This window comes from Myodes glareolus, chromosome X (genome assembly GCF_982192425.1).
Source record: "Myodes glareolus chromosome X, mMyoGla1.1, whole genome shotgun sequence".
NCBI classification, from domain to species: domain Eukaryota; kingdom Metazoa; phylum Chordata; class Mammalia; order Rodentia; family Cricetidae; genus Myodes; species Myodes glareolus.
The window spans coordinates 126,972,580-126,999,638 of record NC_142053.1 but is presented as its reverse complement, the minus strand read 5'-3'; the positions used below and the strand labels follow the sequence as shown (position 1 = coordinate 126,999,638).

Sequence of the window (27,059 nt, the reverse complement as noted above, 5' to 3'; positions counted from 1 at the left end):
AAAAGCAAATGAACGCAACAATCTTCAGAACTTTTTTCAGATAGTTTGCAGAACTTTCACTGTGGGACCATAGTTTCAATAAAAGTATGCCATTGCTCTTTACCAAATCTTAAAATCAGGGAGCTAAACATAAACTGTAACATTTTTTAAATTTTTTTAAAAACAGTGACATGATTTGCTTTATGGGAGTATTTAAAAATAAAATATTATCATCATAGTAAAGATAAAAAGATTCTAAAGGTGGTTTTTAAAAGTTCCTTTTTTAAAGAGAAAGGGGAAATTAGGGCAAAGTTGGTCCAGATGGGAAGCCATTCCCTTCCATAAAAGAACTGCCTGCAGTCCGCTGTCTTCTTGCTGATGTGTTTAAAGATCTTGGACTTCTCCACTTTTTTTGTTTTCTGGTAGCCGAATCCACCGCCACCTCCTCTCTTTTTAAGCTTGCCATCATGGCTACTCACGTTCAGATCAATGAAAGGAGGACCTTAAAACCAAAAGACAGAGCTACCTGAGGCAAATTGTTCACATTGAAGATCTGCTTGAGAGAGTGGGAGTCGTAGGCTCATGTGTAGGACGTGTATGCTTCCTGGGCAGGCTTATGGAGAAAGTAGTTCTTTTCAGTTAGCTTTTCCAGCTAAGACAGGGCATCAGAAACTTTAGACCAGGAAAAATCAAATTGATTCAATGGAACCTTAGATTACATCAAGTAATGAAGGCAACCTAACTCCTCAGGGCACAGGATGAGCAGGGCCTGCCCTTTTCCATCCAGGCCCCTAGCTGTTCTATCCACATGACGAATGTATTCCTTGGGGTCACTGCAAGGGTCATAATGAGCAATCCAGTACACTTCAGGGCAGCCCTCTGGCTGTCACATCTGTGCTCAGCAGCATCCATGAATTTGTGTTACAGAACTGGAAGAACGTGGTTGCTTGCTTAATTTGCTTTTGCCTTCTATGGATAGCAAAGACAGGCAGATCAATGCAGCTCAGTAGCTCATAGTGGTACTTCACAGACATACACAAGGAAAAGAACACCACCACTTTCTTCTTCCGGTTCTTCTTAAGGAATGTGAAGAGCAGAAGGAACCTCTTCTCAGAGGGACACACAATATATCCCTGCTCAAGTCCACCCACCATGACATCTTTATCATCATCAACACCCACATACACTGGTTCTTTTTTCAGAGAAATAAATTCTTGCGAAATCTTCAACTTTTCGAGTTTTTGTGGCAGAAAAGAGCATGGCTTGATGTACTGGCAAAAGTTTAATAATTTGCTTTAATTCTTCTTCAAATCCAACATCCAAGATACGATCAGCCTAATCAATAACTAGACATTGGAGGTTCTTGTACATAAACCCTGGAGCATTCTGCATGTGGTCTAGAAGCCGGCTTGGGGTGGCCATGATGATGTTGATGCCATGGTGATGTTGATTCCATGGCAATGTGATGCCATGGCGATGTGATGCCATGGCGATGTGATGCCATGGCGATGTGATGCCATGGCGATGTTGATGCCATGGCAATGTTGATGCCATGGCGATGTTGATGCCATAGTGATGTTGATGCCAATGATGATGTTGATGTCACTGATGAGCTTCTGGGCTTCAGCAGACCTGTTACTGCACCCACGATCAGCCCATACATGGGAACATGGTGTGTCATGAGTTTCTTAAGAACACCAAAGGTCTACATGGCCAGATCTCTGGTAGGAGAGAGAATCAGGACTCCTGTTCCTTCCCTGTGCATGAACTTCAACTTGACAATGAGCTCAGTCACAGGAATGAGGAAAGAGAGGGTTTTGTCACTGCCTGTTTTCACAGCTACCAGAAGATCCCTGCCTTCCAGAAGTGGCCTGATACTTTAATGTTAGATTTCAGTTATGTGCTTGAAGTCCATTTCTTCTGCAGTCTTCAGAGTGTTTTCACTGGTGAGGTCAGACAAGGAAGCAAATGAGGGGTCCTCAAAAGTCCCTCTCAGTCCTAGGGGCCGACTGCCCCACCCCACCCCTGTCACTTGGCTTCTCCACACCGTCTTCTGCTTCCTCATGAGCCCCAGTGCTTGCTTTTTTTTTTTTTTTTGGTTCTGAATCAGGTGATGGCTTTGCTGCTGTCTCTCTGCTGGTTAAAGTGGTAGGTTTTGGGGATAATTTTTAACCTTTTGAGTTTTCCACTGTCTCTTCAGGAACACATCTGATGAGGGATGTCCTTCTGTATATGTGTTGCTTTTATTGGTTAAAGAATAAAGCTGTTTTGGCCAATGACTTAGGAGAATAAAATCGGGCAGGAAATCTGAACAGGGATATATAGAGTAAGAATCAGGGAGACGCCACGTAGCTGCTGAAGGAAAAGGACGCCAGAATCCTACTGGTAAGCCACAGCCTCATAGCAATACACAGATTAATAGAAATGGGTTAATTCAAGATATAAGAGCTAGCTAGGAATACGCTTGAGCCATTGGCCAAACGGTGTTGTAACTAATATAGTTTCTGTGTGATTATTCAGGTGTGCGGACCACAGCCCCTATGGACATATCTATGTCACAACTCCTCCATCTGTGACTCCAGGAACATCATGGAAGAGCAGACTAAGAAAGAGCCAGAGGACTAGGAATAGAAACAAGACATGCTAACACTGAAGGGGAAAACCTCACTGGGCCCACCCGCAGACAAATAACTACAGGCAACTAATGGCTACTGCTAGAGGGAGCATTAGCCTTTCCCAGGTATGAGCCCCCTAAATGGTTATCCAATACAAAGAGTCAGTCTTGAAACTTTATACACACAAACAACAAAAACAGACTCAGCAGGATCTGTTTGTCTGTCTGTCTCTCTCTCTCTCTCTCTCTCTCTCTCTCTCTCTCTCTCTCTCTCACTCTCTCTCTCTGAGAAAACCTGCTGAATATATTTTTCACATATACATATATATGTATGTATATAATAAATATAGTCAAGGAAAAAGAGGCTCTCAACTTGAGAGGTGTGCAGGAAGGGTTTGAGGGAGAGTAACTGGGAAAGAATGGAGAGAAGAAAGGGAAGAGAAGTGATTTTACACTTGGGAAACAGAGGCAGGCAGATCTCCATGAGTTTGAGACTACCCTGATCTGTAGGCCATAGAGAGAAACCCTGTCTCAAAAACCAAAAGTGGGTAGTGAAAAAAAGGCCCAGTCTTGGTGGCAGCACAGCAAAAGCTTTGGAGGTGGATCATATGTGACATGTTAAGGGCAGATTTGGTGGCTACAGATGCAGGCCCATGATTCTGTGACTTTCTCTTTGAAACCTAAACCCCTTATCTAATCATAAGGAAAATAAGACAGCACAAGACTAAGGCTACCGAGACCTGGCTGACCCTGCAAGGTGAGAGGCTTCATCAGTGTAATGCTAGATCCTGAGGGGAAAGGGACATGGATGAAGACTGCTGGGGAAAGCTGAGGAAAGCCTGGAATGTGGTGATGTTACTAACGTCACTTCCTTAGTTCTTACTCACACCAGGGACCTTCCACAAGGAACAGGGTATGGAGTTCACGGGAATGCAGCTCTCTCTGCAACTTTTCTATGCGTCGACGGTTTTCAAAAAGAAAACAGCAAACATATCTCTTATGGGATGGATCTCCCTGGCCAACCAGCCTAACCTAACTGGTGAGCCCCAGGCCCTAGTGAGAGATCCTGTCTGGAAAAACAAGATGGAAGGCTCCTGAGCAATGAGCAAGGTGACTGACCTGACCTCTGGCCTCCACATGTGCGTGTGTGCACACGCACACACACACACACACACACGTAAAATAAAACGTCATTTTAAAAAAAATCTATCTTTCTTTAATCTCACAAACATCAATTCATAAACATATAACAGTCCTACAAATGTATGCACCAAACAACAGAACTGTAAAATATATGAAGTGAAAACTGATAGAATTCAAAAGAAAATTAGACAAATCTGCAGTTAGACCGGAACATTCTTTTTTACATTTATTATGTGTACACACACACTGTGACTTGTGTATGAAGGACAACTTCCTGGAAGTACCGCTTCTCTCCCTCCACTACACATTCTCACATTGTCAGCCTGGTATCAGGTGCCTTCACCGCTGAGCTCTCTCACCAGCCAGAGTGGACTATTCTAGTACCCTTCTTTAAGAATCGTTAAAATAATAAAACAATTACAAAGAATCACACATTTATATATATATATATATGCTATATGTGATACAGACGAACCCAGTATCCTACTGTTAATCAACAAGAAAGAATAATGTAGGCTACTCCATTCAACAAGAGTAGACTATACATTATTGTCAAGTACTAAAGGAGCAGCTAACAAAACAGGCCGTATCAAGACTCAGTGAAACCATATGCAAAAATTATTTCTATTTCTATATGTCAGCAGTGAAAAACGGAAACTAAATTTAAACATAAATTTTATTTCAGAGACCCACATTGGAGCACTGGACTGAGCCCCCAAGGTCCAAATGAGGAGCAGAAGGAGGGAGAACATGAACAAGGAAGTCAGGACCGCGAAGGGTGCATTCACCCACTGATACAAAGTGACTGATCTAATGAGAGCTCACCAAGGCCAGCTGGACTGGGACTGAACGAGCATGTGATCAAACCGGAGTCTCTGAATGTGGCTGACATGGGGGCTGACTGAGAAGCCATTGACAATGGCACTGGGTCTTGTTTCGTCTGCATGTACTGGCTTTTTGGGATCCTAGTCTGTTTGGATGCTCACCTTCCTAGACCTGGAGGGAGGAGGGGGGAACTTGAACTTCCCACAGGGCAGGAAACCCTGACTGCTCTTAGGACTGAAGAGGGAGGAGGAGAGGGAGTGGGGGGAGTGGGAAGGTATTGGAAGGAGGGGAGGAAGTGGAAATTTTTATAAATAAATAAATAAGTAAATTTTTAAAAAATTATTTCAGTTCAAAGAAATTACTTAGAAATAAATCTAACAAAGCATGTACAGGGTTTGTATGCTTTAAACTACAAAATGAGTTGGGTGGCCATGGTGGCGCACACCTTTAAACCCAGTACTCGGGAGGCAGAGGCAGATAGATCTCTGTGAGTTCGAAGCCAGCCTGGTCTACAAAGCAAGTTCCAGGACAACCAGGGCTACATAGAGACAGAGAAATTCTGTTCCTCCCCCGCAAAAAAAAAAAAACAAAAAAGATTGAGGCCAGACATTGATAAGCACATGCCTCTAACCCCATTACTTAAGAGGTTGAGTCAGAGGGATCACAAGTTTAAGGCTACCGTGAGCAGGACAGTGAGTTAGTCTCCGGACACCCTAGGCTATATAGCGAGACCTGGTCTTAAGAAACAAAAGTAAGGGCTGGAGAAATAGCTCAGAGGTTAAGAGCATTGACTGCTCTTCCAAAGGTCCTGAGTTCAATTCCCAGCAACCACATGGTGGCTCACAACCATCTATAATGAGATCCCATGGTCTCTTGTAACATTGTATGTGTAATAAATAAATACATCTTTAAAAAAACAAAAGTAAACTGTATTTTAAAATTACAAACTAAACAGACCTGATGGTTCAGGCCTATAAGCCCAATGCCTCAAGAAACTGAGGAAGTGAAGCACGAACTAACTAGGAAATTTACTGAGTTCTCTCAAAAAGGAAAAAAAACAGACCGGCAGTGATGGAGCACACCCTTAATCCCAGCACTTGGGAGGCACAGGCAGGTGGACCTCTGTGAGTTCAAAGCCAGCCTGGTCTACATAGGGAGTTCCAGGACATCCAGGGCTACTTAGTGAAACCCTGACTCAAAATAAAAGAAAATAAAATTGATTACTGCTTAAAATGTAAAAGTTCCTTAGGACCTTCTGTAAGACATCTAGAATACAGGCATGTAAGGCACATTTAGAGGCCACTGTAATTTGGGGACTAATTGTCACCTGGTAGAAGATGAAATGTTCCATTGTCCTTGGCTTATCAGCCAATTTCGACATCACCTTAGACGAATGTCATCTGTAAATTTCCTACCAGACCTTAGGCCCATTGTCCTCTGTCTCACTGTGTGTGCGGTCACTGGGTTGCTATGGATACAAGTCACTCACTTTCCTGTGCGAGTGGGGAAAGAGTAGGAAGCAGGCAGGACTCTGGATCCGAGACAAAAGGCAACAGCTGGCGATCAGCACTCTCTCAGAGAAGCCCGAAGACACGCCCCTGTCTTTGTCACCGGCTCAGGCAGGCTTTCTGCACCAGTGGTCGCGATCCTCCATCTTCTCAGACTAAATATGGCTGGAGGAGGCAAACTGGTGGACAGGAAGGCTTTGGAAGCACTGACCTACAAAACAAACAGCTGAGGCCGGGGCAGTGTGGAGAAGGTGGCTTTGATCTTGGGTCTGAAAAATGCAACTACCCAAAACAACTACATTTATTTAGTGTATATTAACTACATTTATTTAGTGTATATGCCTAATAAGATTTTCAGGAAGCAAGTAAGCCGATTTCAAAATGTATGTGAAATGCGGATAAATGAGATGTCCATAGGATCATCGAAAGACTACAACATATTTCCAGCTATCTAGAATGTTCCACGCTATGCAGGGCTGTGTTCACACATAGGGATGTGCACACTGATAAGAATAATGAAGGCACCATAAAGCCTCGCCTATGACTGACACCAAGGAAGCATAAACTGAGGCAGAGCTGTAAACTGCATTTCAAGGAGGAAGGTGTGTTCCCCCCCCCCCCCCCGGCCAATGAAAGACTGGTGGGTTTGGAAACAGCAGTCACTGGTTCCAGGCATCTATGGGCAGCCATTAACTGACCATTAAGCTCACCAAGGAAAACTTTCAGTGGCCACGCATGACAAAGAATTTACAAAAATTAGTTCAAAATCCAGGGAGTAGTGACCTTTAATCCCAGCCCTCAGGAGGCAGAGGCAGGTGAATCTCTAAATTCAAGGCCAGCCTAGTCTACAGAGTGAATTCCAGGACAGCAAAGGGTATGTAGAGAAATCCTGTCTTGACCCCCCCATCAAAACAAATAGTTTCAGCACTTGAGAGACAGAGGCAGGCGGATCTCTGTGAGCTCAAGGCCAGCATGGTCTACAAAGTGAATTCCAGGACAGCCAATAAACCAGGCGGTGGTACCACACACCTTTTATTCCAGCACTGGGGAGACACCTTTCACAATAGCCTCAAATATCTTGGGGTAACTCTAACCAAACAAATGAAAGACTTGTATAATAAAAACTTTAAGACACTGAAGAAATTTGTTGTTGTTTTATGAGGCAAGGTTTCTCTGTGCAGCCCTTACTATCCTGGAACTCACTCTGTAGCCCAGGCTAGCCTCGAACTCACAGAGATCTGCCTGCCTCTGCCTCCTGAGTGCTGGGATTAAAGGCATGCACCACCACTGCCAAGCTGAAGAAAGAAATTAAGAAGACATCAGAAGATGTATCTTCCCACCTCAAAAGATCTGAATTAAAAGTGGATCTTCCCACTTCAAATGATATAATTAAGAAAAAATCCCTCATAGGTATGCCCAGATGATTTGGGTTAATTACAAGATTAAAGATGTATTTATTTATTACATGTAGTTAAGTTGACAACCAAGAAAAGCCATCACACCATAGATCAGAGCATCTTAAGCCTCATCAGAGAAGTTCCTTCCTGCAGTAGATGGTAATTAACACAGGGACCCTCAAGTGGTCAACATGGAGACACTAAGAGACTGGAGTAACTAGCCTTAAAAAGAACATGCATACATATCACACTATACCCCCATCCCCAAGCCTCAGGGATCTTGGAGGAAGAGGAAGCAGAAAGTTTCTAAGAACCAGAGGTGTTGGATGGATAACATCAAAGAAAACAGTGTTTTCCAGACACAACAAGGCAATTGCACATTTGATCTCATAGTGACTGTAACAGCATGCATAAGACCTGCCCAAGCATAAGCCAGATAAAATCCCAGAATGGAGATGCAGAGGCAGGCACAAAAGCCCACCACTAGTTGGGGAGCTATTGGCATTTATTTGGAAGCTGCTGGGGGAGAGTCAGTTTTGTTTAACTATGTGACCTCTGGTAGGTTGACCACATGCCAGACCAGGCATTACTCCCAAGACTGCAAACACAAACTGAACTCAATAGCGAGAGAAAAAAAGAAAAGAAGAAATTTCAAATGTGGGTGGGAAGGGAAGGGAGGGTGCAGAATGTGGTCATGGGAAGAGCTGGGGGAGGGGGAAGAAGAAAATGTTCAACATACATCGCATAAAATTCTCAAAAATTAATTCAAATATTGTTAAGGGAGCATGAGCCCTTGGTAACCTTCCTGCTCGCTGCTCCCCTCCAATGCTACATAGCAGCTACAACCACCCAAGGCCTCCTGCATCCTGTGTGGCCTTGAGTCACAGCCCTGCCGCCACCATCCAGTCCAAGTGCTGGTATTCTCACGGGTTACATGGGACAGGTAAAGAGTTTGATCTTCAGTGAGCGATTTACTTCAAAAAGCCAGACATAGATACCTGGGAATTACATGAAGGGATGCACTCCCTTGCTGGCTATGATCTGGTTCCTGAGCCCAAAAGCATTAATGATGCTTGCAGGTGTGCAGACCAGTAAGGGATTTTGCTAGTATGGTTCATTTACTGGAGGTTGTTAAGGACAAAGCAAGACCTTATAAGGAAATATACCCCTATGCCATCCAGGAACTTAGACCAACTTTAAATGTACTGGAAAACTCCATTCCAGAGGAACTGGACCTCCACAAAGTGCAAACTCCTCTTGATGGTTCCAAGGACTTGCTGTTATTGCTGTTTGATTTAAACAGTTGCTAGAAATGTTTTATTTGAACATTTTTTTCCTTTGAGTTTCAAACTGTGTAACAGTAACTTGAATTCTAATAAAGAGAAATGAGTTTGAACTGGAAAAAAAAGTTTATGTTGTTGAATGGACTGAGGTTAAGAGCAACACTTTTCTAGGGGACCTGGGTTTGATTCCTAGCAGTCTCATGGTGGCTCATAACCTTCTGTAACTCCAGGTCCAAGGGACCCAATGACGTCTTCTGGCCTCCACGGGCACTGCACAGACATACATGTAGGCAAAACACCCAAACACATACAACGATAATAAAATAAAATTATTAATTTAATTTTTAAATTAAATTATTGTTTAAAAAGCCAGGCAGTAGTGGCACACACCTTCAATCCCAGTACTCTGTGAGTTTGAAGCCAGCCTGGTCTACAGAGCAAGTTCCATGACAACCAGGGCTACACAAAGAAACCCTGTCTCAAAAAACAAAGATGTGTGTGTGTGTGTGTGTGTGTGTGTGTGTGTGTGTATTGTTTAAAAATAATAAAATAAGGAGAACTAGAGAGATGGCTCACAAGTTAAGAGCACTGGCTACTCTTCCAGAGGTCCCAGGTTTGGTTCCCAACAACCATAGTGACTCACAACCATCTATAACTCCAGGGGACCTGACACCCTCTTCTGGTCTCCACAGGCATAAGTACTCCAAAGGTACTTATATACTTGTGTGTATAAGTAGTACACAAATATGCATGCAAGCAAAGCACTCATACACACAAAATAACATAAACTAAATTTAATAACAACGCAAGGGGTGGGAAAATGGCTCAGTCATTAAGACCTCTGGCTGCTCTTGCAAAGGATCAGAGTCCAGTTCCCAGCACAAACATGATGATTTGCAGCCATCCATAACTCCAGGTCAGAGGATTCAACACCTTCTTCTGACATGTGTGAGCACCAGGCACTTGTGGTATACAATGCATGAATGCATGAATGCAGGCAAAACACTCATATGCCTAAAATTTAAAAAGTCTCTTAAAAACATTTAAATGGTCATAATAATAATAATAAAATCAATGCCAAAGAAAGAGAAAGGGGGAAAAACTAAGATACAAATAAATGGAAAGGGGGCTGGGGCTCAGCAGTTAAGAGCACTGACTGCTCTTCCAGAGGTTCTGAGTTCAATTCCCAGCGACCACATGTTGGCTCACAACCATTCTAAAATGAGATCTGGTGCCTTTTTCTGGCCTTCAGGGATACATACAGAATATTGCATACATAATAAATAAATCTTAAAAAAAACACAAACAAATGGAAAGACACCCATGCATGTTCAGGCAGCACAGAAATTAGTATTGTTAAAATGCCCATAGTACCCAATGTAATCTACAAGTTCAATGTAATCACTATCAAAATTCTATTTTAAAAAAATTCTAAAATTCAAAACAGTCCTTAATAAAGCTGGAAGCATCAGACTTGTTAGTTTCAAACTGTATTACATGTCTAATTAAAAGAAAGCCTGGTACTGGCATAAATCCACACATCTAGATCCATTCTGAACAAAATTGTTAAGAACAAACAAGGAGGAACAGACCGTTTCTTTGAAAACTGGTATTTCTTGCTCAAGAAATGAACTGTTGACCTTTATCTTCTCTTCATTTGCCTAGCAGGACTTCCCCTCACCCTTCAAGTCTGAGCTCAAAAGCTCACTCCTCCGTGAACCCTCTCCTTGCCAAATTAGGCCCTCCGTATCCCAGGCTACAAAGACTCTCTGCAGAAGCCTCTGTTGTAGCAACAACCATATTGATGTTTCACTGTAGACCAAGAACGTGGGGGAATGAAACTTGCCTTTTCATGTCTAACTCTATGCTAGGAATATATTTGCTGCTCAATAATTTTCTGCTGGAGAAAAAAAAATAAAATTTGCCAAATATATTAATAATATTTCTAACGAAGACATGTCAAGTCAAAATCACAATGGCATATCACATCACATGTTAGGATGTATACTATAAAAATAGCAAGAGAAATCAGACATAGTAGCATACCCATGTAATCCCAGCAGTTAGGATTCTTAGGAGATTGAGATCAACCTGGCTGACATAGCAAGACCCTATCTCAAAACGAAGAATGAAAACAAAGTAAAAAGACAAGTTTTAGAGAGGATATGGAGAAAGAGGAGCTCTTTTGCAAACTAAGATTTATTCTTATTTTTAACATTTTGTTGTGTTGGGGCGAGTACACATGATTGCAGGTGCCCGAGGAGGCCAGAAGAGGGCATCAGATCCCCTAGAGCAGGAGTGGTTTTGTTTCCCAGTGGAAATTCTGGGAATAAATCTAAGGTCCTCTAAGCAATAGAGGAGAGGGGGCTGATCTTGACTTGCCCTGTAGTCAGACTGATGATTATCTTAAATATCACCATAGAACCTTCATCCAGCAACTGATGGAAACAGAAACAGAGACACACATCAAAGCACTGGGCTGAGTTCCCAAAGTCCTGTTGAAGAGTGGGAGGAGAGAGAATATGAGCAAAGAGGTCAAGACCATGATGGGGGAACACACTGAAACAGTTTACCTGAGCTAGTGGGAGCTCACCAACTCCAGCAGGACAGGGAAGGAACCAGCATAGGACCAAACTAGGCCCTCTGAATGTGGCTGACAGTTGCATGGCTGGGGTAGACTGAGGGGCCACTGGCAGTGACACCAGGACTTATCCCTACAGCTTGTACTGGTTTTTAGCGAACCTTTTCTCTTTGGATGAATACCTTGTTCAGTCTAGATAGAGTAGAGAGGGCCTTGGTTCTTTCTCAAAGCAAAATGCCTTATCCTCTCTGTGGAGTGGATGGAGGTAGAGGGATAGGTAGAGGAATTGTTGAGGAGGGGAGGGAGAGGGAACTGGGATTGGTATGCAAAATGAAAAAATACTGTTTTCTTTTTTTAAAAAAAAATAAAGAGCTCTTAACTGCCAGACCATTTCTCCAGCCCAAGAAGGCTTCTTTGTTTTATCTCATTTTTGTTTTTTCCAGACAGGGTTTCTCTGTATAGCCCTAGCTGTCCTGGAACTTGATCTGTAGACCAAGTTGGTCTCAACTCAAAGATCCACCTGCCTTTGCCTCCCAGGGCTCAGATTAAAGGCGTGTGCCACCACCACCCAACCCAAGAGGATCTCTTACACACTATTAGTGGGAATATTAATTAGTACAGCCATTACAGAAACAGTATGGTAGTTGCCTCAAAATTAAAAACAGAGCTCTCGTGCGAGGACTCAATCCCTCTTGGGTGGTGTTTGTCCAAAAGATATACTATCTTTAAATTCAAGGCCAACTTGGGTTACACGAGATCTTGTCTCAAAAAAAGTAAACAAAAGTACCTTAAACATATTATTTTATAAAGTATCCTTCAAACGCTGAAACATACATAGCACCTTAGAAAGAAATGACAGGCTGCATACAGTGGCACACGCATGCCTTTAATTCAAGCTCTTAGGAGGGAAACGTAGGCAGATTACTGAGTTTGAGGCTAGACTCACCTAGTGAGTTCCAGGCCAGCCAAGGGTACATAGGGAGACCCTGTCTCAAAAAAATAAAAAGTTTAAAAAAATTTGCAAACAATATGGATAAACTTTAAAGGCATTATGCTAAGTGAAGTAAAATAGGCAAGTCACATAAGCACAAATGTCTCATGGTTCTGCATATATGCGGTTATCATTCACATTCACAGGAAAAAATAGAAGTGTGGCAGCAGGGAAGAAACACAGGATCACTATGTAATAACAGGTGCAGAGTTCTGGGTATATGATATGAAGAGAACTCTAAAACTGACTGGCGATAATTTTACAATGTGAATGTGCCATGTTACTGAAGTGTATACTTAAAATGATTAAGGCAGTGATTTTTATGTCTATTTTACTACAACTTTTAAACTAAATCTGTCAATAGGGTTTTTCCTCTGAGTTAATTATATAAACACTGCTTATAATGAATGAAAAGATAAGCCACATACTGGAAATTTTTTCTTTACAAGGCATGTATCTGATAATTTGTACCCAGCATGAACTCTTCCAAATAATAAGCAAATACAAGATGTACAAGGGAGGTCTGGGGTATAGTTAATGGTAGAGTATTTGGGTAGCATGCAAGAACAGCCTAGGTTTGATACTCAGCATTGCAAATAAATGATCAAACAACAGATTTGAACACTTTGACAAAGAGAATAAATGGATGGAAAATGCATAGATGAAAATAGGATCAAACCATTAGTTAGGAAATACAAATTAAAACCACAATGAGATACTACTGAATACCTATCAGGATACCAACAATAGAACTAGAGATGTCAGCTCAAGTGGTAAAGCATTTGCCTCCCATGCGTAAGGTGTTAGGTTCTATCCACAGCTTGGGAGAGGCAAGCAGTCAAGTGCTAGAGGATGCAGAACTGAACCCTTCATGTCCTGATGGGAGAGGAATGGTAGTGCCACATTGGAAACGGTTTAGCAAAGACACACAGAAAAAAAAATGGAATAGAATAGAGGGTCCAGAAATAAACTGATGCACCTAATCTTTAACAAAGTTGTCGAAATATACACTGAAGACAGCCTTTTCAAAACATGGTACTGACGGTAGCCTGCAGAGTGAACCACGACCCATCTCTGTCACCCTGCACAAAAATCAATTCAAGATGGGTCTGACTTTAAAGTCAGAGCTGCAACTGAAAGCTCTAGAGACACCGGGGAAACAAAGTAACAAGGACTTTCTGGAAAGGACTCCGAGAGCACAGGAAAAAGCCCCAAACCTACAGATGGGATCGCACAAAATTAAAAGGAGTCTGCAGAGCAAAGGAAAGCCCACAGAATGTACACAGCTGACAGTGCATTGGGAAATTCCTACAAAAAAACATAATGAAAGTATTTTTAAAAGAAATTGAAACTGTCAATAAATTTTTTAATGTTCATCATCATTCTTAGCCACCAGGGAAAAGGCCTCTTAAATCTGCTTTGAGAGGTCCATCTTAAGCCAGTCAGAGGAGAGGACATCATCAAGAAATCCAGCGACGATAATGCTGGTGATGCGGGGAAAAGGGAAACCCTGCTGGTGGGATCAGGAACTGCTGTCGCCGCTATGGAAAGCAGCAGGGAGATTCACTGAAAAGCTAAAACTTCAACTACTGGGACTGGAGAGGCAGCTCAGTAATGACCAAGACTCGCTGCTGTTCCAAAACATTCAGAGTTTGGTTCCTGGCAACTATGTCACAACCTTTAACTCCAGTTCCAAGGCATCTGTTGTTTCCTGGCCTCCTCGGGCACCCCTGTGGAACACACGAGCATTCACTCTCTCAAACAATTTCTTCTCTCAAAGCATAAACCTTCAAAAAGTACAACTATCATACAGAACAGCTATACTAACTCTTGGACACATACCTGAAGGGATCCAATCAGCATAGCACAGGGGCAGCAGGACATACATGTTTACTGCTATACTGTTTACAACAGACAAGTGAAGGGACCAGCCTAGATATCCCTCAACAGATGGAATAGTGTGTGTGTATCAAAATGAAAACAATGAATTTAAAAAGTGAACTTAAAATGTACACCAGAGTCAGAGAGATGGCTCAGCAGTAAAGAGAACTTGCTGCTTTTGCAGAGGACCGAAGTTGCCAGCACCCATACGGTGGCTTACAACCAACTGCCTATAATTTCAGTTTCATGGGATCTGACGCCCTTTTCTGGCCTCTGTAGGCACCAAGCCATGCATGTGGTACACAGGCATACACGCAGGCAAAATCAAAATAAGGAAGTTTTTTTTTTGTGAAAAAGAAGTTTAGCAGTTCCTGGAATGTTAACCATATGCTTACCATCTATTCAGGCAATCCGAGTCTAGGCTGTAACGCCAAAGCAATGAAAACAGTCTCACAGAAGCTCTTACAGCAGCTTTATTCATAACTTCCTCCTCAACTGTAAAGAATGTCCTCCAACTGGGGACTGAATAAGCAGTAGTACATCTACACAATGGAGGATGAAACAGCAATCAGAACTATTGATACACCCAGCGATACAGATCTCGAATCTATAACTCACAGCAAGTTATTCTCAAAAGTTATACTCTTAAATTCCACTTACAATGCTTTTCAAGAGACAAGGCAGAAAGTCAAAGACACATCAGAGATTGTCATGGGTAGGTTCAGAGGACTAGATTTCACTGTCACAGCAGGAGATGCCGAGGGAGGTTAACAGAATCCTTTTGTTATCGTGTTCATCCACGTAGCAGAGTTTATGCAACTGTATTTTACATGAATGAAAAGTTTCAAGGTACAAAGCTAAAGCTTAATGACATAAAATAAGCCCCTGTGTGACTTACGACATCCACAATAAGGAACGAGAAAAAGATCAGTGCTTGCCAGGATCTGAGGACAGGAACAGGGCTATATTACAAGGTGACATGGTAAGTTTGGGGAGAATGCCACAAAAATTCCGTGTACATTTTTTTCTAACATTGCTGTGTTTTGCTTGATTGATTGTTTTCTAAGACAGGGTTCCTTTGTGTTAACAGTTCTGGTTGTCCAGGAACTCACTTTGTAGACCAGGCTGGCCTGGAAACCAGAGACACCCACCTGCCTCTTATCTCCCAAGTGCTGGGATTAAAGACATATACCAACACTGCCCAACTAAAAAATCTGTATCATGATAATGGTTGCAGACCACCCCTGATACTCTGCAGTCCAGGCTGGACTCAAGTTCACAGCCTTGGCATCCTGAGTGCTAGGATTACTGGTGTGAGCCACCCACCTGGCCGGAGTCTGAAATTCTTATTCTCACATGATTATTTTAGTTCCATTTTATTTTGACTATATTATGTTCCCAAGGGTCTAGATGCTTTCGTTTCTAATATATTATTATCTACCAAAACTTCACTGAAATCAGTGGACTAAGTTGAACATGATTTAAAGAGACCTGGAAAGCACAGTTGTCATAAAATGCTACCTGTTTTTAAAACCAGGGTAGCAAAATGCACTGAAAGGGTTGATACCAGAAACCACCACAGGGTGGATGCCTGGACCAGTGCTCCTGTGTGGAGAAGGCAATATAATACAGAACAAAAGGCTAGCATGATTTTAATTACACTCATTTAAAACCTAGTACACTGCCATTTCCATTTAACATTGTAAACACATTCTGTCAGTTCTCTGAGCCCTACCTCTTCCTGGCAGGGACGTGTTAAAGGAGCTAACTAATTCTCAGAGTTTGGTAGTCTGTGCTCAGCCAGTACCTAACTCTGCCTGGAAAACACAGGTATGGTCTACATTCCCTGAACATCCCAGAGTCAATGGCTTTCCAGCTTACTACAATAGGTATCTCTCTTCTGGAATCTTCACCCTCTTCCCTATCCCTAGACAGCTGCAGAGACACAGAAGGCTCACCACTGTGCTCCTCTACTACCAGATGAGGACCCACCTAGTGATTTGGAAAATGTATAGCCAAGAGCCTCCGGAATGCCTAGGCACTGAGATCTTGTGGGGTGATAAAAATCACAAAGGATCACCTGTCCAGGGACACCCTGCCACCACTGCCACCAGATTTCTCAGCAGTTCATCCTTTAGAACATTCACCTGTCCAAGGTCAAACCTTATCAGCCTAACCCACAAAGTGGGACACAGGAATTAGGAGTACTGGGTACATCGCTAGCACTTGGACTCAGTTTATTTGTATCTTTAATACTACAATTTTATTTATTTATTGACTTATTGGGTTTTTTAAAGACAGAGTTTCACTGTGTAGTCCTGGGTCAGGTTGGCCTAGAACTCAGAGATCCGCCTGCCTCTGCCTCCCAAGTGGTTGGATTAAAGGCGTGCGCCACCACTGCCCAAAGTCTACTATTTGTTTGGGGTTGTATGTTTTGTTAAGAAAAGGTTTTGCCAGAGAGTCCAGGCTCTCCCTTAACTTAGGCAATCCTTCTAGCTCCAGTCTCCCAAGAGACTACCGTGCCAAGACTCTGCTGATATTATCTTGTAAAACACAGTGGGAGCTGGGAGTGGTGGCAAAAGCCTGTAATCCTACTACTTGAGAGGCTGAGTAAGCAGAATGGGATCCATAGCAAGAATCTTTCTCCAGTGATAATAACGGATGGTGATAATGATAATAATACAGCTTGGTAATAGATGTTTGTCTAATATGTGTGAGGACCTATTAGGTTCAATCCTTGGCACCACAAAAACAAACAAAATGTCATTTCCAAGGACATAAGAATTAAGTAGAGGGTATTAGGGTTTGGCAGCTCCAGATCTTTGAGACTCTTAACTGATGAGAATGGAGGGCACCGTGGCAGAAGACAGATGGTATGGGAGTGTTCTTCTACTATGTAGGTACATCAGGGAGAATCAAACGCCATCCGTATTCTCCCATCCCATAGGAAACAGTGTTTGCAGCAGGAGGGGAAGGTCAGCTCATCAGTCGCCAGCAGTGTCGTCGCAGTTGCCAGAGAGGTCGAGCATAGACATCATGGAGTCAGACAACTTACTGGCGATTTTATCTGTAGATGGGGAAATACAGGCAATCTGTGAGTGGCTGGCTTGGCTAACGGAAGGCCTGTCACAGCTAACTTCATCACTAGCTTGGCCCATTCTAACCTTCCAACTGGCTCGGTTACCCACCTAATCCTTCAGCAAAAAAAGATGAGCCATTACAACTGTCACTCAACCTCCCGGGTAAATTCACTCACTGTGAAGTGATCATCCCAGTCGTTTCATCTCAGGGTTTCAGACGCACAGGATTCCAAGTATTTTTGTAAATTCTAAGTACCAAAATAGTAACTTCCTTCTACTGTATGAACTTAGCACTCCTCCATTACCCTAGCCGCCCCCAAACAAGCATTCCCAGCAAAGGAGTGCACAGTAGTACTGGCGTTGAGCCTGAGCGCTTAGCACGCCCAGCCTCCAGATACACGTGCTCCTCTCCAGGAAGCCTCTGCTGACTACCCATCTCCAAGCTCGGTTAAGCTTCCTCCCAGTGCGCTTGCTATACGTGCAGTGCCGTCAGAGTGATCATTCTATACTGTCAGTGTCTGCTTTTTCTCCTCTCCTTAACAAGATTTGGAATTCAAGGGCAATCCACCCCTGGATTCCCAGGACTCAGTATAGAGCCACAATAAGATGGCTATAAAATACGGCTGAATTAAAAAGAAGAGACATCACAGAGTCAATCAATCCTATCTATTTTTTTGGTGTTTTTTGTTTTATTTTGTTTTATATTGAGACAGGGTTTCTCAAAAGCTTTGGAGCCAGTCCTGAATCTTGCTCTGTAGATCAGGCTGGCCTTGAACTCACAGAGAACCACCTGTCTCTGCCTCCCAAGTGCTGGGATTAAAGGCGTGCGCCACCACTGCCTGGCTACAATTGTATTCTGTAACCACAGACACTGAAGCTCAAGCATTCTTACCTTTATTGATTCCCTGAAAACTGTTTCTTCACTTCTCGGTATCCACAGGGATAAGGAACCCACAGCTTTACTAACAATGATGTAGTATCTTCACATGACCTGCACACATCCTCCTGCGTGCTGAGATTGCTAATATCCAACCTGATACACATGCTATAAAACAGCTGCTATACTGTGTTGTTTAAGAACTACTGACAAAGTCGGGCGGTGGTGGCGCACGCCTTTAATCCCAGCACTCGGGAGGCAGAGGTAGGTGGATCTCTGTGAGTTTGAGGCCAATCTGGTCTTCAAGAGCTAGTTCTAGGACAGGCTTCAGAGCTACAGAGAAATCTTGTCTTGAAAAACAAACAACAAACAAACAAAAAAGAACTACTGACAAGAGATATAGCCTGCACCTATTTTAACTTAATTTTTTTTTCTCTTAGCCAGGAATAGTGGTGCATGCCTTTAATCCCAGCACTTGGGAGGCAGAGGCAAGTGGATCTCTTGTGAGTTCAAGGCTGATTTGCTTTACAAAATGAGTTCCAGGCCAGCCAAAGCTACACAATGAGACCCTGTATTGAAAAACCAACCAAAACCTTGACTTTATGTATATGTATGCGCGCCTGAGAGTATGCGTGCGCACCACTTGCACGCTACATGCCTGTAAAGGTCAGAAGAGGCATTGGATGACCTAAGACTGGAGTCAGACAGTTGTGAGTCATTATGTGGATGCTGGGAAGCAAACTTGTGTCCTCTGCAAGGACAACAAGAGCTCTTAAGACGGAAAGGGTCATCTTTCCAGCACCTAGAGATGCAGTTCCTTTCAAGTATTTTTATTTCCATTTGATTGGATCTGTAGAACAGAAGCCACAGATATGGAGAACCAACTATACATATCCTAAAAACCTGAATGAGTCAGCTGCACCAAGGATTAAAGGCGTGCGCCACCACCGCCTGGCTACATTTGTATTCTGTAACCACATTTACAGAGAAGAAATACTTTTGTGTGTCCTGATGTGGAAATATCCCTAAGACACAGAATGAGAAATTATAAAGCAAAACTATATGCTCAGTGGTACGCACTGGTGTGGAAAAGAAGACAAAGAATGCAAGGCTTCTGCATATATCTATCTTAAGAAGGACAAGAAATTAGCTGGGTAATGGTGGCGCACACCTTTAATCCCAGCACTCCAGAGGCAGAGGCAGGCGGATCTCTGTGAGTTCAAGGCCAGCCTGGTTTACAGACCAGTTGATGAATTCTAGGACAGTCAGGGCTATAGAGTGAAACTGTGTCTCAAAAAACAGGGTGGCAAGACATTAGCCAGCTGCCTATGGTAGAAAGCTTTTAGAGATTTTACTTTGTATCCTCTAGGGTTTCAAATGCACTTCCTACTGATACAGTACAAATGATAATATGCATTCTACCCAACACACAGAAAACACCCAAGAAATGTGGGACATGATGCACAGGCCTGGTCAGTGGTCCTACAAGTGTGGGCCCCAGAAATCTGCTTTAGCAAACCCTTCCGATGACATGCAAGCTAGAATTTTGAGAACCACTTGCCAGTCTGTGAGCCCCCTAACCCCACCCCATTCCTTCAAGCCTTCCATACAGGTAGACACATGCAGCAATGCTTATTCAAAAAGACCTGAACCCTGGTCCCCATCAGACATTTTCAGAGCATAGGAATTTTCAGAGCAAAGTCAGGTACCCTTACCCGTACGCTTCTGTAATTTTTTCTTATTCTTCAAAGCAGATGCCAGAGCCTGGCCCTGCTGAAGTGGGTCTGTCTCCAGGATCCTCTGTAACATTGGGCGGCGGTCCACTGAACTGACATCCACTGTATGATTGTCTGGGGGGCAATAGTGATCCACATTGCGTTTAGCCCACCCCATCTGATGGCGGTTTGGAATGGTACAATACCCAGTGTGGTTTCCAATCTGGAGAGAGAAAGAATAATGATGGGTCTTGATCTCCAAACACTCTTACAGAGGAGCCAAGGATAGGCTTGAGTAAGAAGGAATCTAGAGCCAGTTATAGCTCCATCATATCCTAACTGGTGCTTAGTTAGCCAATGAGACTTAATTCGTTCATGTGTCCAGGGGTGAGCACCGGGTAGCTTGCAAGGTTTTATAAGAATAATTTGAAAAAGGAAAGGAAGCAGTAGTAGCTTACACCTTATAATCTAGCAGTCAAGAGGGTGAGGCAGGATTGTTGTAACCGTAAGATCAGTCTGGACTACATGGTTGAGTTCTAGGTTAGTTTGGGCTACAGAGTAAGACTCTGTCTCAAAAGAACAGAAAAAAGTAGTTACTTTATCAGTGACAATTCATATTATAATGATCCTTTGTAGAAATAACCCTTCAAGGCCTTACTCGGCTAGTATTTTTTTTCCCAGACAGTATTTCTTTTTGTAACAGCCCTGGCCGTCCTGGAACTAGTTCTGTAGACCAGGCTGACCTCAAACTCAGAGATTCACCTGCCTATGCTTCCTGAGTGATAGGATTAAAGTGTGCACCACCAGAGGTCAGCTATAGCTAGTATTTTTAACACCCACTTCATGCCCCACTATGTGGGACAATCCTGGGAACAAAGAAGTAAGTCAGACTTAGGTCCACCTTCAGTAAGGACTCAGGCTAAACCTAACTCAGAGCGTGTTGTCTATCTATGGGGGCATGACAAAGGGAATCTCTGTGGCAGGTACATGTGAGTAGTAAAAGCAAATATTAACAGGGCATTTACTATGTATCATGTACCAATCTAACATACAAATATACATATAGGGAAGTGGCCCACTGCTTCCTTTTATAACACCTAAGGAAACAGGTATTGACATAAACATGGTTTCAGACAAAATGCCCCACATATGTGACGGTGGCCTGCCACAAACACCTTAGTTTATGTAAGTACATACACTCTAGGCTATTTCTACAATGAAGGTCCTATCAAGGTAGGCATGGCAGCCTACCACAATCTCAGTACTCAGGAGGTAGAGGCAGGGAGAACAGGAGTTCAAAGCTTATCTCAGTGACATATGGAGTTTGAAGACTCCATAAGACTGCCTCAAATATCTTAAAACAGTGTACTATTTAGAACATAGCCTTGCTGTTAAGTAGCACTATGTGACTGTATTGACTCCTTTTGTACGTACTAAATTTAATTCCTATAAGAAAATGCACCTGAAGTCACAGGGCTAGCAAGTAAAAAGCGGGGTAAATTAAGACCCCAACAGCCTGGTTCTATCTATAGCTTGTGAATATAACCACCCACTGTCCTATAGTAGGGAAAAGGTAAGATGGGTGGGTTTGAACGAAGCTACTAAGGTTAGTGACAGAGATACTATTCGCTACACAGTATGCAGTACAGTATTTCTGGGGAGCTGTGTGACAAGGTGGCCTGCTAAGGGCCCTGGATTGAGTTTGAAACTTGTAGCACAAAAATGGGGGCTACTGTCAGTTTCTAAGAAATATACTATGTCCGGGGGCTTATGACTCAGTGAAAAATATTATCTGGGAAGGTAGCCTTAAACAGACAAGTTTACAGTTTTTCTTTAGGCAACAGGAAGCGTCTAGTGCTAAGTGAAGATGGGAAGGGTGTGACTTCTGCCACTGCACAAGTTCAGACCTTTCCTCCCCGGTCAACCTGAACCACTTTCTTTCTGAATGACTATACTCTTTATTAGCATGGCAACAAGACATTTTTGTTAATAAATCTTTCCAGATATTACATCACCATGAAAAATAAAGCATAGCTCTTGAAGAAATGTGACAATCTCTAAACAAATTTGCAAGTGAAATAAGCACAGAACGATAGGAAAAATATCCTCCATTTTAATTAAAATAGTTACTTGGGGCTGGATGGAGCTCAGTGGTAAAGGGCTTGCCCAGCATATATGCCTTTGCCCAGTGAACTCAGCCTTCAAGAAGTAGCCTAAACTGGGCGGTGGTGGCACACGCCTTTAATCCCAGCACTTAGGAGGCAGAGGCAGGTGGATCTCTGTGAGTTCAAGGCCAGCCTGGTCTACAAGAGCTAGTTCCAGGACGGGCTCCAAAGATACAGAGAAACCCTGTCTCGAAAAACCAAAAAAAAAAAAAAAAAGAAGAAGAAGAAGAAGAAACTTAAAGATTCCCTGACCGGGCTGGAGAGATGGCTCAGAGGTTAAGTGGAGAGATGGCTCAGAGGTTAAGAGCACTGACTGCTCTTCCAGAGGACCCGGGTTCAATTCCCAGCACCCACATGGCAGCTCACAGCTGTCTGAAGATCCAGTTGCAGGGGATCTGACACCTTCACACCATTGCACATAAAATAAAGTTAAATAAACCATAAAAATATTTAAAAAAAAAGATTCCCTGACCAACTAACTACTAGTATAGTTTAGGGCCCTTAGTTACCGATTGTTCTTTTATTATCAGCCATCTCTAATCACTCCTCCTATGTGTCTAAAATGAAAACTCTGGAGAACAAAGATGGGCTGACTGAAAAAAAAATGCTGGGAAAACACTCAGAGTCATGTGATACCAGGAAGATCTTGTATAGCAAGCCACAGAAGCATGTAAGCAGGGAAAGTGACAGGGTCAGACTAGGCTACTAGGAACCACAGAATAGGCAGGTATGGTGACGCATACCCCATCATCTCAGCACTGGGCGGTTGGAAGACAGGAGGATGAGGTATTCAAAGCCAGCCTTGGCTACATAATATCCTGTCTCAAACAGCAACAAAAGAAACCATGAAGCATATATCCAAGTAAGTTGAGGACTAGAAGCACACTCTAGGATTACAGAGGAATCAGAGATGAGAAATTTTGACATCTCAAGAATTCCTTACCATCCATATGGGATTTGGTGACTAACAGTGTATGGGATCCTGGATCCTAGTCAAGAGGAGAGTCATCTGCTAACTGAACAATTGGGTGATTAAGATGACAACACCCGTTCTATGGACTGGAACCAGGGCTGGGATAGCTGCTTAGACATGTCACTGTCTGGCAAAGAACACATCAGGTCAAGCATTCACAAGTCCAAAGGAATTGTGTGAGCCACTCAGACCTCACTACCCTAGGAGAGACACAGAAGGAAGTGACTGCCTCCCAGAAGCCTGTGCAGGAGATGGCTACCGTGAGGATGTAGAGAGATACCTTATATACGGTGCTTTTATTTTCAATGGCATTTGCTATTTTCACCAACGGAGAATGGAGCCACTTGACGTCCATTTCTTCTGGGTCCGTGTCACCCAACAGCTCATCAGATTCTCCCACAGCCAAGCCTTTAACACAAACACCACTGTTAGGATCCTGGATCCCCCTTGCTGCCTGCCAGTCGTCTGATCAGGCCTGAGCAGAAACGACATGAGGGTACCACCAGGGAAATGGGAGTGAGTGAAGTTGTTTCTGCTGAGAGGCTACATGACAAAGACTTAAAAGCATGAATCTAATCCATACCTGTAATACCAGCACTTAGGAGGGTAAAACAAGAGGATCATGAGTTCAAGGTCAGCCTAGGCTCTATGTTGAGACCCTGTCTCAAAATAAAAACAAAATAAAAGTATGAATTTATAGGACAAGCGCCTTAAAGCCTTAAAGCTTCAGCTTGCTCATATGAGAAAAGGGAATTTCAAAACTCTTATTCATAGGATTAAGGTGAAATTCAGCAGAGGGCACCTACCGTACTCTGGTTCAAATGTGATGAAGAGAGCCATGAGAATTCCCTTCCTAGAACCAGGCTTCTCACGTCCTCCCTCCTGCTCCTTGCTTAAAACCGGCCTCTACCGCAACCCTCAGACATGCTTATTGCTTTGTGACCACTACTCTCCTATCTACTTCTACCAACTTTATCCCAGCCACTTCACTGACTGACCTAATTCCTGCTCACATTTCAAGATCTAACACCAGGACCGACTCCTCCAAACGCTTTTGACCCTCACCTCTTCCCCACCTCATCTCAGCTCCCTAGAGCGATGGCACTTCTCTTGCCCTCAAGCAAATCCAGCCAGGGTCAAGCGTCACCAGTAGAACATCAGTTCAAATCCCTCTCAACTGCCCACTGGACAGAATCAGAAATGAAAGCTCAGCAAGAGGGCTGACTTGCCTGAAGCCACACATGGAATAAACTAGAAAGCAGGCAAGTCTTCTTTGTCCTCATTTGTAACCCAGGACTTCAGAGGACCCAGAGGAGGAAATGACTGGCCTTCAGGAGAAATAGAAGTAAGACTTTAGGCCAAACAGCATTCTCAGCTGTTCCTAACTGTATGACTAGAGGGCCCTGGGCAGAGCAGAGAATAGAGGAGGAACCACGGGTTCCTCATACAGTATCAAAGGCAGAAACCTACTGTGCAGCTTTGGAAAGGCATGCCTTCATATACCCCAGAGAGCATCTACAGATTTACTAATGCCAGGCACTATGGCTTCACCCATCCGCACGTACATTCCATGGTGTCTTCATTGGCGTGCTCAGTATCTTCAATATCAAAGACCTCAGTCATCTCCTTCACAATCTCGGCACTGAGATGGGCGGGTAGAGTGTGAGTAGGTGGTGGTGGTGTATAGAAGCTGATCTTCCCACTGTATTGGGAGAGAAGGGGAGGTCAGCGGTGACATCACTGCCAACAAACAGCCTACCAGAAGAGGACATAGGACGAAAACATTGAGACAATGCCTTTCCGAGCAATGTGTTGAACTGCTCAATAACCACTAGGCACAGAGTACTAGTTCTTCGGCTGTCCCCTACTTTGAGACCCAGGAAGTCAGGCTGTCCCATCGGCATCAATGAGTGAATACCACGTCCTACTCAACCCCTTCCTCACCTCACCCAGTCAGCCAGGACAGCTTTGGCAGCCTCTTCGCGACTGTATATGCCTCCCTTCTTCTTCTTTCCCAAGCGGTGGGCCACTGCGGTCAGAAAGTGTTCAGTAGTCTGGAATCCTGAGACACCATAATAGCTGGAAATCTAGCAGAATTGAAGGAGAACAGTCATGAGAGCGAGTGAAGGACCGACTGTTGAAGTAGGGGCTAGGACACCCACTGGGGACCCTGCTCTTTACCTCCTCCAGGTTGCAGCGCTGAAGGATGGTCTCCACTGGGGTCACAGGGTCTGCCAGCTTCTGCACATGGATGCAATTACGCAGAATGGTGCCCACCTCTGAATTGGGTCCTGGGACAATGCCTGGAGCATCCAGCAGCCTGATGAACTTGTCTAAGTAGACCTCCTGCATGAATCTGGAGAAAAACAAGGCCCAGATGTACCTGATATTTAGTCGCAAATGTTTGGCCTGGAGAGGCTGGAGGGAGGTAAAGGAAGAGGGGGAAGGGGGATCTTAGGTGAAGTGGAAAGATGTGGACCAGGGGGGATCTGAGGTGCTACAGTCCCAGTCCCTTTCACTGGGGGCTTAGCTGCAGGATGTCAGGCAAGGTTATGACTCTGTTGCTTCATCTGAGCAACAGCGTTTTTTGCAGTTGTTATGAAGGACCCAATAGCCCACACCTGGGATGGGCTGACCAGGTTAATGAGCGCTATTAGTAGGCTTCCTAAACCCAGGGTATGGATCAGAGGATAGTCCACAATTAGGAAAGAGGCAGGGGCTGAGGGCATGTGAGCGCTGATGGATGGGTAATGGCAAGGACTTGTGAAGCGGGGAAGCTCGCAGAGATTACTTTGTGACGCCAGGAACAGCTCCCACGCTGCACGCACGGCTGCGCTTCAGGCTATTGATCAGGCTGCTCTTCCCCACATTGGGAAGGCCTGCAATGTAGAAGCAAAGTACTCAGGGCAGGAAGTACTCCGAAATTCAGGCCAGCCTGCTTCAGAAAGGGCCTGGCAGAGGCCGTAACCAGGTCATGGGCAAGCCAGAAGTAGAGCCTGGCCTCTTGTCTTCCCACCCCAGGCCCTGGCCAAGCCTCTACAGGGTACTTCCAGTTCTCTCCTCCTTTTGTTGGCATTCTCGGCATCCAGGGCGCTCTCTCTAGATGTACAACGCACCTCCAACCACAAGCAGCCGGGACAGGCGCGCCATATAAGGTCTCACAGACATGACCCAACAGAAGGTGGTCAAGTGTTGAAACAGACCACCTGTTCTGACATGTAACTGCCCTGGGGAGAAGTGGTTACTCTCCAGATGCCCCTCTCTCCACACAGCTGTCTTTGCCTGTGCACCACCGTCAGGCTGAGGCTGAGTCTCTCTCCCCGACGGCATTCTTACTGTCCTCTAGTGTACTAAAGTTTACCACTATGTACCACTCCCTCACATGAGTGCCTGGGAAGATCCGTGGTACTGACCCGGGAGGCTACACATGTCTGTGTGTCTCCTGGACTGCTCTTCCTTTTCGTTGGCCCTTTCACGGAACTGGCCCCACAGCTCTGTGTCTATGCATCTAAAAAGCTCTTTCTCGTTCTGATTCTCTCCACCCCACCACTCCACTCCTGACTACATGGTTACCATGCCCCTTCTCTCTGGAGTTTGTCTACAGAAATGTGCTCATTTGTCTTTCATTATGGCCTTGACGTCTTTGTGTGCCTCCCTAACTATGTCTTTAATTCTTTCTCTACAGACATTTCTGCCTCTTCACAGGCATGTCTGTTTCTCCATGATTTCAGGTTGCTTCAGAGGGTTACAGTTATCTGGGCACATGTGGTATCCCCATGGCTTTATCTGCTCTGGGGAAAAGAGACAGACAGTGTGAGTGCGGAAGAAGCTGGTCCGCACATGATGCCTGAGCCTGTCTGGACCTGCAGATGTGTCCCTTCCAGGTCTGCACATGACTCCATGCATAGGGATTTACATGTTCTTAAGATCTGTCTGTCAGCATAGGCCTGTATTGGATGTTCCTGTGTCTATATCGAGCTTCCTTTCAAACTATCTACATTCCTGCAATGTTCTTTTGTGGCGATCCATATCTACGCAAGTACCTAT

The 27,059-nt window shown here is 43.9% G+C and overlaps 1 protein-coding gene and 2 pseudogenes across 1 annotated transcript in view; 1 reads left to right on the top strand and 2 right to left on the bottom strand.

Annotated features, from left to right (window-relative positions):
• Nucleotides 1-212: 212 nt before the first annotated feature.
• Nucleotides 213-2,123, bottom strand: LOC125405212 (ATP-dependent RNA helicase DDX18 pseudogene; annotated as a pseudogene).
• A 4,575-nt stretch (nucleotides 2,124-6,698) lies between these two features.
• Nucleotides 6,699-8,776, top strand: LOC146889066 (cytochrome c oxidase subunit 5A, mitochondrial pseudogene; annotated as a pseudogene).
• A 5,881-nt stretch (nucleotides 8,777-14,657) lies between these two features.
• Gnl3l (G protein nucleolar 3 like) overlaps nucleotides 14,658-27,059 on the bottom strand; it is a 29,133-nt gene continuing 16,731 nt past the window's right edge. Inside the window, exons 10-16 of the mRNA XM_048441601.3 lie at nucleotides 25,804-25,891; nucleotides 25,194-25,368; nucleotides 24,957-25,099; nucleotides 24,578-24,714; nucleotides 23,293-23,420; nucleotides 19,875-20,097; nucleotides 14,658-17,269 (exon numbers count right to left, since the gene is read on the bottom strand). Coding sequence (XP_048297558.1) covers nucleotides 17,187-17,269; nucleotides 19,875-20,097; nucleotides 23,293-23,420; nucleotides 24,578-24,714; nucleotides 24,957-25,099; nucleotides 25,194-25,368; nucleotides 25,804-25,891 — 977 coding nt within the window. The 3' untranslated portion in view covers nucleotides 14,658-17,186. The remainder of the gene's footprint in view (nucleotides 17,270-19,874; nucleotides 20,098-23,292; nucleotides 23,421-24,577; nucleotides 24,715-24,956; nucleotides 25,100-25,193; nucleotides 25,369-25,803; nucleotides 25,892-27,059) is intronic.